At 48.1% G+C, this 12075-nt stretch overlaps 1 protein-coding gene across 1 annotated transcript in view; it reads left to right on the plus strand.

The window, feature by feature from the left end:
* Nucleotides 1-2429: 2429 nt before the first annotated feature.
* Nucleotides 2430-12075, plus strand: part of ESYT2 (extended synaptotagmin 2) — a 168926-nt gene continuing 159280 nt past the window's right edge. Inside the window, 1 exon segment of the mRNA XM_040352693.1 lies at nt 2430-2914. Coding sequence (XP_040208627.1) covers nt 2591-2914 — 324 coding nt within the window. The 5' untranslated portion in view covers nt 2430-2590.

The following is a 12075-nucleotide window of genomic DNA, read 5'->3' on the forward strand; positions in this document are numbered from 1 at the left end:
TTCCCCTGGAGTGGCAGTCCAGGGGTACCAAAGAATCACTGTGAGTGAGGGTCACATTGATTTAATGGTACCACGGTCACTGCACCAGATCACGCTTCTTTTTAGCACCTGTCTCCTGGGCCGGGCCTTTTAGCTGGTACCGGAGGAATTTATTATTCCTGGCCGGAGGGCCTGGCCATTGTATTGCACAATGGGCAACTTTCACTCTCCTCTTCACTTATTGCTTCCCCACTTTCTTTTATTTATTCCTAGTGTGTGTCACATTTTTGTATTTTTATGTTTGTACACGGTTTACACTGTGTGACTGGTTGGGTGTAGGTCCTTGGGCCTGCCCTGAAAGTCTTGGGAGGGGGTGGCCTTCTGGCTTAGTTTGCCCTCTCCCATGGGGTCTCCCTACGGGGGGGAGCCCCACCTAGTACTTGGGTGGGCAGGGTTGGACTGGCCATTGGGACTACAGGGAGTTTCCCGGTGGGCTGATGGCTCTGTGGGCCGGTTTAAGTGACAGCGGACCGCCACTCCTCTGTCTCTCCCTTCCCGTAGTGCTCACCTCCTCTCCCTCACCGCAGCACTCACCTGGGGGGAACAAAGAAGCAGGGGAGGACCAGAGGAGCAGGGACGATGACAGAGGAGCATGGGGGAGGGGACAGACAGCTGACTCAACAGCTATGGCCTGGGAGTTTCTCACTTCTGCCTAAACTTATCCCATAAGGGGGGGGGGGGGCACCAAACTGATTGCCCTGGTTGAAATAATGTCTAGCTTCCCCACTGGTACTGCCTATTAGAGTACCAGTACCAGCCATTCTACTCTAATAAAGTAGAATGGCTAGTGGCTAGTGAAGGAGGAGAGGGGGCTTGGGTGGCCGGGGGGGGGGGGTGCGGGAGTTGTGTGGCTGCCATGGGAGAGACCTGTCAAAGTGGGCCAGTCTCTGGATGAAGTCCCAGTCCAGCCCTGTGGGTGGGTCTTTTTCGGCAGACCCTCCAGAGAATGGGGTCCGTCTGGTTTTGGCCAGATGGACCAAAGTGTAAGTACCCTTTTCCCTGTCAGGAGCCTAACTCCCCGGGAGATTCAGGGCAAGGCCCTCTGATTTCAGAGGGCTTGTGTACACCCGCACATTTTTGTGTCATCTCTTTATGTTGTGCAAATTTTTTTGGCACCGGTGGAGTTTTTTGAGTGTGTTTCACACGCCATTGGCTTTCAATAAAAAAAAAAAGAACTAGTGAAAGGGAGTACTAAAAGTGACCGGGTTACAGTGTTGCCAACCTACCAGATTGAAATTTACTGGCACGACACCCGAAATTTACTGGCGCAGCCACGTTTTTACTGGCATTTCACAAAAGTTACTAAATTACATTTTTAGGTGCAAATTTCAGTATTTAGGCTACAAACAAGTACTCTAGGCAAATAGCAATGTGATTTAGGTAGATATTAAGGTAACAAAACATATTTTTGTTATTTTCGATAATAAAGGCAAAATATTTAGTCACATGACCCCCTACCTCCATCCCCCTCTGCCACCAACACCCCCTGCCTTCACCCCCCTCTGCGGTTCCACAATCTCCCCCTGCCTCCAATCACCCTCTGCCTCAATCGTCCCATGCCTCCATCCCCCTCTGCGGTGCCACCAACACCCCCTGCCTCCAACCCTCTGCGGTGCCACCAACAACCCCTGTCTCCATCCCCCTCTGCGGTGTCACCAACACCCCCTGCCACTAACACCCCCTGCCTCCAATCTCCCCCGCCTCCATTGCCCTCTGCCTCCACCCCCATCTGCGGTTCCACCGCAGCCACCATCACCAGCTGCCTCCAATCACCCCCTGCCTCCAATCTCCATGCGCAGTTCCAAGCCGATCCGATCTCGGCTATTTTTACTGGCACATTCCCGCAACCACGAACATTTACGAACAGGGGAAAAAAGTGCCCGTTTTTACGAACTGTCCGTAAAAATACGGACAGTTGGCAACACTGCCGGGTTAGGATGTGCAAATGACTTGACTTGCCCCGGGTGCTGACAACCCACGCTACGCCACTGGCGTGAGCTACTTTGCTGCATTTGTCCTGCATTGGTCAACCCATTGGAATCAATGACCTTATCTATGTGTGAGGTGTGAAGAAAAGCGCAATGTGATTTCACAGAGACACGAAATATAAATGTAAAAAGGACAGTTCTGTTTGCAGTTTTGTGTGGTGAGCTCCGCCCACATGACACATACAGCTGTATGGATCGGATCGCAGACACGGGATAGGCTTGCAGAAAAGTGAGTTGTACGAGTGTGCTGTCTACAAATAAAGCTGGTTGATAAAAAAAAAAGCCTCGCCCGTGCCTGTGAACATCCTGTAGCTGGTTGGTGGGAGGGGCGTAGCACAGCGGAGGCGTCCTGTGAGTGGTTGGAGGTGTGTGGGGCGGGGTGTAGGGAGTCTGTGTGATGTGTATGGTAGTGTCAGGGGGTATGTGAACAGTGTGTGTGTACGGAGGAGGAGGACGGCGTTGGAGGGGGCAGGGAGCGGACTCATGGTGGCTCGCTGTGTTCTGTATTCCTTCTAGTAGAGCGGACTGTCTCCTGCCTGAGCCGGATCACTGAGCGGGGCAGGATGAGCCAATCAGACGGCCAGAAGGGGTCTGAGAGCCCCGGAGCGGCCCCGGTGGCGCCCCCCGAGGAGCCCGGGATGATCAGTGTGGACTTTGCGGCTCTCTTCTATCAGTTCGCTAAGACTTTGGTGCTGATCTTCCCGGTGTATGTTCTGGGCTACTTCGGGATGAGCTTCAGCTGGCTGCTGGTGGCCCTTCTCTTCCTGAGCTGGTGGAAGAAGAACCGGGGCAGCAAGACTTCCAGGTGGCACCGGGCGCTGGCCTTCCTGGAGAACGAGGAGAAGACGGTCCAGCAGAAGATTGGCACCGCCGACCTACCTGCCTGGGTGAGTGACTACGATCTGCGCCGAAACCTGCGCCTGCCCCGCTGTGCGCCGAAACCTGCGCCTGCCCCGCTGTGCGCCACAACCTGCCCCGCTGTGCGCCACAACCTGCCCCGCTGTGCGCCACAACCTGCCCCGCTGTGCGCCACAACCTGCCCCGCTGTGCGCCACAACCTGCGCCTGCCCCGCTGTGCGCCGAAACCTGCCCTGCTGTGCGCCGAAACCTGCGCCTGACCCGCGGTGCCCCGAAACCTGCGCCTGACCCGCGGTGCCCCGAAACCTGCGCCTGACCCGCGGTGCCCCGAAACCTGCGCCTGACCCGCGGTGCCCCGAAACCTGCGCCTGACCCGCTGTGCCCCGAAACCTGCGCCTGACCCGCTGTGCCCCGAAACCTGCGCCGATCTGCATGCTCCCCAAAAGGACGCCGTATCCCATCAGGCTTTACTGATAATAAAATATGTTCTACTTCCAATATATTGCACAGAGTGCGCTCCCTTATCAGCCATGGGGGCGTCCTCCCAAGCCGGGCTGTGTGCATCCATAGACACACACAGCACCTTCAAGCCACGCCCCCTGCTCCTTCTGCACTGTGTCCTTTCAGACCAAAACACAGTGCAGAAAATGGTGTGTTCTACAGCCATCGCTGATTAAGAAAAAGGTCTGCTTGCACTGCTTTTTCCCGCATTGCGTTGCATTTTGCAGCCATTCAAACCAACGAGATGTCGGAAGCGTAATGTGCGCGGTCCTGTGTGACCCAGCAGGGACCCTATGGCTCTTACTGCCTGCACTGTCTCCTATGAGACCGTGAAGTGAATAGAGTGCGCCGCACCCAGGAGAGGAGCAGTTAGTGGGGCCTTCGATACCTTTTTTAAAGAGAAGTTTGTTTTTTTTGCAGATTTATACTTCCCTAGGTGGATGCAGCATCTGTCCCCCAACATCTCTAACACTGAGAACTGAGCGATCTAACCCCACCGATCACTAAGTTCTCAGGGCTTCCCAAGCAGAGAGCTGTTGACTGTCAGTCGTCGCTCTCTGTTCTATCCACTGAGAGGACGCATGTATGCATATCACCGGCACAAAGAGGTTACTGCCGGGAATGCATTAAAGTATAACTAAAGGCAAAGCAAGTTTTGGATAGAGTGGAGAGGGATTAGATCACCTGTCAGTTTTTACTGCTGTCTGTGCCCCCGTTAGGGAGATTCACCCTCTCTGTGTGTCCTGTTTACCGTTATTGAGCCTAGATTCACATTGGTCCGATTTGGCATGTCAAATCGCATGCCAAATCGGCAGCTATTGCCTGCAATTGCACCGCCCGAATCGGTGCGACGCCGACTTTGCGGTGCTGCATCGATTCCCAAAAGTAGTTCCTGCACTACTTTTGGCGACTTCAGGTGCGATTTTTCAATAGACCCCTGTGCAGGAACCCACACAGACTTCTGTCAAATCGCTCCCCGAATTCGAACTGCATTGCTGAGTTTCTAACCCACAGCAATGTGAACCTAGGGTTAAAGTAAAAGAAAATCCCACATTTTGGGTTGTCCCCAGAAAAGTAATAGAGGACATTTTTCCAGTGGGGACACTAGTTCTGGTGACCTGGGGGTCCCCAAGGAATTCCCTTAATTTTCAGGGAATTCCTATCACTTCCTGTTTGGCTATGGGACAGAAAATAACGGGAAATCTCCAACGGGACACAGGTGGCAAAATGAAATCTGACAGGGGATATAACCCTCCAAACGTTTTACTTTAAAAGTAGAACTATAGGCAAGAAACATTTTGACTTTAGAAGCACTCGGCTGGCTGGAGAGCGGTAAAATTTGAACAAACGTTTTACAAAGCTTTTTCTCTTCCGTTCATGGACGGACACAGCAGCATTGACCTTAGGGTTATATACCTTTCCTTCTGAGAGAGAGACTCTCTCCTAGAAGGAAGGTATATAACCCTAAGGTCAATGCTGCCGTGTCCGTCCATGAATGGAAGAGAAATGGATTTTATGGTGAGTACAAAAATCCTATTTTATTTATATAATATATATATATATATATATATATATATATATATATATATATATATATATATATATATATATATATATATATAATTTATACTGGGGCCCCTTGACTGCATAGGACATTTTTTTGGAAAAGGTGAAATTGCCCTTTAATACCCTTTATTAGGAGGTGGATGGTCCAGACAATGGACTGCCTGCAAACCAGAAAGGGCTCCACCACCCCCTGACCTGTGACTGGAGAAAGTGGACGACTACAAACTGAAGCGCCACATCCTGATGTTTTTAGTCCACATACAGGTTTATCCCAGTTTTAAAAATATACACAAATCCAAGGCGTTTCGGGGGTGTTCAGGCGCTTCCCCCTTCATCAGGGACTGTTAGGAGTACTTTGTCCAGGAGGACTTGGAAAGGAATGGCATATATATATATAATATATTTCTATTTTAGTGTGTGTGTATATGTTTACTAACTTTTTATTCTGTTGCCCCTCCTGCATCTAATGTTGTCCGGCTCCTCTGCCTCCTGGGTTCCTCTACGTTTTCATACGGGGTGCAAGATTTCACACGTGCTTAATGTACCCACAGGTCTTTTTTTTTGTATGGCAGAGACATCTACCATAGTGCAGGGTTTTCCTGTGCAGGTGCATACAGGTCGAAAAGCCCCTACGCTGGTTTCTGGCAGCAAAACTTATGAGTGTGTGCGCATTCACAGATGTATTGAAGCCCTCTAGAGACCTACTACTCAACCAGGCATGCACAAATGAAAGGGAAGCAGGGAATATCTATATCCCTGGGTGGTGTTCTGCTTATTGGTGGTGTGGTGATTGACACATATGGTGACAGGACCACATCTGGCTGGCAGGACATTCTGGGACTTCTAGTTCTGCAACACCTGAGCAGCCATACTGTGTGTGGGCAGTGCCAACAAGTGAGGTGGCATGTTTTTCCTGCTGGTCCAGGTATGGGCTTGGCTGTCATTGTCTTACCCATAAAAGAGAACTGAAATTACGGTGAGCATGGCACATGGAAATACAGGGCAGTTTCTCATGCTAACCAATAGGATGCTAGCTTTTATTTAGCAAAATTGACATTAGAATTGGATGCTTTGCTGTAGGTAACGGCACCTCTTTCCCCCGGGTTTTGTTTTCTTATTTATAGAGCCCAGTGATTGACGGCTTTCCAAACTAGGTAGGAGTTGTTGTATTGTTGTAGACGTGAGCGTCCATGGTAGCCCAAAATAACCCCTGCAGGCTAGCCTGGCCTTCGTTTACAAGCTTGTTCTGCAGGTCTGTCCTTTGGGAGGATTAGGGCTTGTCTGTGGCTGAGTATTGCAAGGGTTAAATCGCAGCATTCCTAGGTGAGCCTATGATGGCTTGTGTTGGAGGAGAGGGCACATAACTGCACTGCTGGGCTTGTAGGGGGTTGTGTTACCCCCCCCTCCCCCCCACAGAGGAGGTTGTCATGAGTGAGAAATGGAGCATTGGATTCTGTCACATGATTACAACCCATGGGCCAGAAGACCTTTTCTGTATGAGGCGGATCGATATCTGAATGCAGACGCTGCTTCTATTAGAGTGCTGAGCTGTCTGTCCATCCCCCTCCATTGTGGAAACGTCTCCTCATGATGAGGAGGAATGGAGGGAGTTGTGCTTCGGGATATCTCAAGAATTAGTCACTCACTTCGAATTGTTTTGGATTCTGCCCAATTCTTTCCCCGCACACTTCTACGCCAGGCTCTTCATGTCACATGTGTACACCAGAGAATTGACTTCAATATCTGAAAAGCAAATAGAAAGTTTTGGGACAGGCCGTAATGTTGATGGTCGTTTGGAATTTGGTTTATTATTTTATGATTGCTACCATATGGTATGATGTGTATTGCGTCATTTGGCAGCTGGCAGGTATGTGATGGTAGTTGGTGAGTCACGCAGCATGGGGTTGGGGTTCTCTTTAGATAAATGCTCCTCTTGTATGTTCGGGGATTGTCGGCTAAATATCTAGACAACCTTGGCACTCCAGCTGTGGTGAAACTACAAATCCCATCATGCCTCTGATTCTAGCAGTCATGCCTGTGATTGCAAAACTTTGACAATGTCTCATGGGACTTGTAGTTTTAAAACAGCTGGAGGGCTGAGGTTGCCTACCCCTGATGTAGACTGTACAGGGTGTGACGCTGCCACATTAGATGAGCTCATTGGAGACAGCGAGGTGTTAGAGCCTGGCAGCTGCCAAGTATAACATGATTTTCTGTAGTTTCACTTTTATCTGCGCCCAAACATCAGCGTGTCCACCTAAGCACAGTGTACACCATGCACAGGACTTCTTTTAATCAGTAATGTGGTGATGACATACTTTACAGACCGCACTTTGCACAACCAACAAAACCTTCCCTTTAGCTTCAGGCTGTCTACCCTCCTGCAGTTACACCCACATACACTTACCTTCTGGTATGCTATCAAACAGGAAGGAAGTCCACTCAAAACCAAGGCATCTCTCCGAGCAAATACAGATGTTGCTGAGGTGGGAGTTGGATCCAAGACCCGTCACACATGCAATGCAGTATAGAGTCAGAAAAAATATAGCACGTAAATAGAGGCCTTGGCAGAATAGGATAGACCAGTGATGGTGAACCTGGGCACCTCAGGTGTTTTGGAACTACATTTCCCATGATGCTTTACTACACTGCAGAGTGCATGAGCATCATGGGAAATGTAGTTTCAAAACATCCGAGGTGCCGAGGTTCCCAATCACTGGGATAGACTGCGTTATTTTCTCCCAAAAGATCTTACCAAGCGGAGGTTCCGTGGCTAATCCACCCCCCCCCCTTTTTTTTTTTTTTTTTGTTATTTGGAGCATTCAATGTGGTTTCCCAATACAAAGTACTAATCACCTGTTTGGTGTATTTAAATGTCCCCTGTTCGTTTTCGTCTAAAAGGAGAACTTTTAACCACTTGCTTACTGGGCACATATACCCCCTTCCTGCCCAGGCGAAATTTCAGCTTTTTGCACTGTCGCGCTTTAAATTAAAATTGTGCGGTCGTGCGACGTGGCTCCCAAACAAAATTGACATCCCTTTTTTTTTTTTTTTTTTTTACAAATAGCGCTTTCTTTGATGGTATTTGATCACCTCTGCGTTTTTTTTTTTTTTGCCCCAGTTTAGGCCGATACGTATTCTTCTACATATTTTAGGTAAGAATTTTTTATTTATTTTTCTCAATAAGCGTATAGTGATTGGTTTGCGCAAAAGTTATAGCGGCTACAAAATAGGGTATAGAATTCTGAATTTTTTTTAAATTCTTTTTCTTACTAGTAATGGCGGTTATCTGCGATTTTTGTCTGGACTGCGATATTGCGGCGGACACTTTTGACACATTTTTTGGGACCATTCACATTTATACAGCGAACAGTGCTATAAATATGCACTGATTACTGTATAAATGTGACTGGCAGGGAAGAGGTTAACACTAGGCGGCGAGGAAGGGGTTAAATGTGTACCTTGGGAGTGATTCTTACTGTGGGGGTAGGGGACTGTCTGGGGGAGGTGACCGATCAGTGTCCCTATGTACAAGGGACACAGCATCGGTCTCCTCTCCCTGACAGGGCATGCATCTCTGTGTTTACACACAGAGATCCACATCCCTGCCCATCACGGGTACCTGGCGGACCCGAGGCAGAAAAAGACGGCCTCCCGGCATTGTAGAGCCACCTTGTGGCCATCTTTTTACAATGGCCCGGGTCTGAAGAAGTTAAAATTCGTGTTGGGCAGTTTCCATTTTGCTTGTGGGCATTGTGAAGCCCACAAGCGATGACTTCCTGGAAGCGGCGAATGCTAATCTCTCAGCATTCACCGCTGTTGCTCGCGCATGCGCAGTGTTTACGAGTAGCACCGTCGGCTTCCTTGTTGCCATCACAACGGGCGGCGTCATTGATAGTTCACGCCCCGTTGTGATGGTATTTCGCTGGGCGGCGTAGAGCAATGTCTCCTGGGAAGCATGACACTGTACTCCCAGGAGACATTGCGGAGAACTCCCAGATTACATTGCGGCGCCGGGCAAAGGAGTAGCGACACCTACACCCGCGGGAGTGAAAACCGGGAAGTCGCAATTCAACCAGCTCTACTACGGTAATTACAACATAAAAAATGATGTGTCTATTGAACATGTTTGTACTGTAAGGAATGTGATCCGATGGTGTTGTTCTTTTGGGTGAACCTTCGCTTTACCTGCTAGTAAAGTACAGAAGTTCATTTACTGACTGATTGCCAACAAATGTGTGTTGTCGGATTATCCGATCGTGTGTACACAAGTCCATCGGAAAAAAACTCCAAAGTACAAACACGCATGCTCAGAAGCAATGCTCACCATAACGCAACATTAGCAGAAGTTGCCCAAAGGGTGGCGCTAAAGAGCTGAAAAAACACGTAGTTTTGTGTTTGGCCAACGATTTGTTGCCATTTGTATGCAATACAAGTTTCTGGCCAATGCCCTTCGGACAAAAGTCCTATGCTTTGTCCGCAGAAAATCCGATCTTGTGTACCAGGCTTTAGTCCGTAGGGTTCAATATTGAGTTGGTCCACCCTTTGCATCTATAACAGCTTCAACTCTTCTGGGAAGGCTGTCCACAAGGTTTAGGAGTGTGACTATGGCAGGGGTGGGCAATCTCGACCCTCCAGCTGTGGTGAAACTGCAAATCCCATCATGCCTCTGCCTCTAGTAGTCATGCCTGTGATTGTCAGGGTCTTGCAATGTCTCATGGGACTTGTAGTTTCAAAACAGCTGGAGGGCCGAGTTTGCCCTCGCCTGGTCTATGGGAATGTTTGACTATTCTTCCAGAAGCACATTTGTGAGATCAGGCACTGATATTGGTTGAATAGGCTTGACTTAAAGTCTCTGCTCTAGTTCATCCCAAAGGTGTTCTGTCGGGTTGAGGTCAGGACTCTGTGCAGGCCAGTCACGTTCCTCCAACCCAAACTCTCTCATCCATGTTTTTATTGAACGTGTTTGTGCACTGGTGTGCAGTCATGTTGGAAAAGGAAGGGGCCACCCCCAAACTGTTCCCACAAAGTTGGGAGCATGAGATTTGCCAAAATGTGTTGGTATGCTGACATTTTAGGAGTTCCCGTCACTGGAACAAAGGGGCCAAGCCCAATCCCTGAAAAACAACCTCGCATCATAATCCTCCCCTCCACCAAATGATTTGGACCAGTGCACAAAGCAAGGTTCATAAAGGCATGGATGAGCGAGTTTGGGGTGGAGGAACGTGACTGTCCTGCACAGAGTCCTGACCTCAACCCGATAGAACATATTTGGGATGAATTAGAGCGGAGACTGCGAGCCAGGCCTTCTCGTCTACATCAGTGCCTGACCTCACAAATGTGTTCTGGAAGAAAGGTCAAACATTCCCATAGACACACTCCTAAACCTTGTGGACAGCCTTCCCAGAAGAGTTGAAGCTGCAAAGGGTGGGCCAACTCATTATTGAACCCTATGGACTAAGACGCCATTAAAGTTCATGTGCACATAAAGGCAGACGTCCCAGTACTTTTGGTAATATAGTGTAAGTGTATCCAGTACAGAAAATGGATTGTCAGTTAGTATATGGAGCTTAAAATGATTTTCTTCAGGTAAATGCAGACATCTAGAGGTAACTGCAGTAGCCTCCAAAACTGCCAGTAAAGCCCAGTACACACGGCCAAAAGTCGGACGGCCTCGTACATAAAATCGTATTTCCATCGGACAAATGCGTGGAATTTTGTGCCAAGGGCGTTGGCCGTGAACTTGTTATGCATATAGACGACGGAACTTTTTCAGCCAACATTTTATGAAACAACGTGGTATTCTGCTCTTTAGCGCCATCCTTTGGGCAACTTCTGCTAATGTTGTCTTATGGTTAGTATTGGTTCAGTCTGATGGACTTGTGTACACACGATCGGATAATCCGACAGAACACATTTGTTGTCGGAAAATTTGAGAGCATGCTATCCAACATTAACATTTTGCTGTTGGAAATTCTGACAATTGTCCGATGGAGAGTACAAACGGTCGGATTATTCGACAAAAACCCTTCTATCACACAATTGTTGTCGGAAAAATCAGATAGTGTGTGCGGGCCTTTAGAATCTCTAATGCCGCGTACACACGGTCGTTTTTTGTGATGAAAAAGTCATTTTTTTAGCATGAAAAAAACGACGTTTTTCAAACTTCATTTTAAAAAACGACGTTGCCTACACACCATTGTTTGTTTTTTATTTTTTTAAATGCTCTAGCAAAGCGCGGTTACGTTCAGCACGTACGGCGGCACTCTGTTCCATTAAAGCTTGCATCATAACTTTCTTCTGAGCATGCGCGGGTTTAAAAACGTCATTTTAAACGTTGTTTTAGCCTACACACGATCATTTTTTATGACACAAAAAACGACATAAAAAATTGAAGCATGTTCGAAAAAAAATTTTTTGTCGTTTTTCAGAAGACATAAAACGACGTTTTCCCCACACACGGTCATTTTAAATGACGTTTTTAAAAATGTCATTTTTTTTTCATCACAATAAAAACGACCGTGTGTACGCGGCATTAGGCTTGGTCCATAACTACAGATATGTACAGTGCAGGCACCTCTCAGTATCTGAGGTTCATCTGCAGTTTTTTTTTATGACGGTCTATTTAGGATGCAAAGTGGACCTGTAGAAAACATGTCTCCATGTTTTTATAGTGTTTGTGCCCTCCAGGTCCTCTCGTTGTATAAAATGGAAATCGCATTGCATTTCTGGTGCAATCAGCAAAATGGAGGAACTATGACATAGTTTAACCCTTTAAAAGTAGAGAAACTCTTTAGCTTTATTTTATATATTATGAAAAGTAATAAACATTGGTCTTCAGCCAGAGGTATTGGATCCATTGGGGCACCTCAGGGCTGACATCCTTTTTATGGCTGAACATGAGTCGGCTCCTCCATTGATTAACTTCCAAAGAGTTAGTTTGGACACCTTTGCCAATTTAAAGAAGCTCCCCTCAGAGCCTTGTGCTTCCCCCTCAGAGCCTTGTGCTTCCCCCTCGGAGCCTTGTGCTTCCCCCTCGGAGCCTTGTGCTTCCCCCTCGGAGCCTTGTGCTTCCCCCTCGGAGCCTTGTGCTTCCCCCTCGGAGCCTGGTGCTTCCCCCTCG

The sequence above is a fragment of the Rana temporaria genome, chromosome 5, assembly GCF_905171775.1.
Source record: "Rana temporaria chromosome 5, aRanTem1.1, whole genome shotgun sequence".
Lineage (NCBI taxonomy): Eukaryota > Metazoa > Chordata > Amphibia > Anura > Ranidae > Rana > Rana temporaria.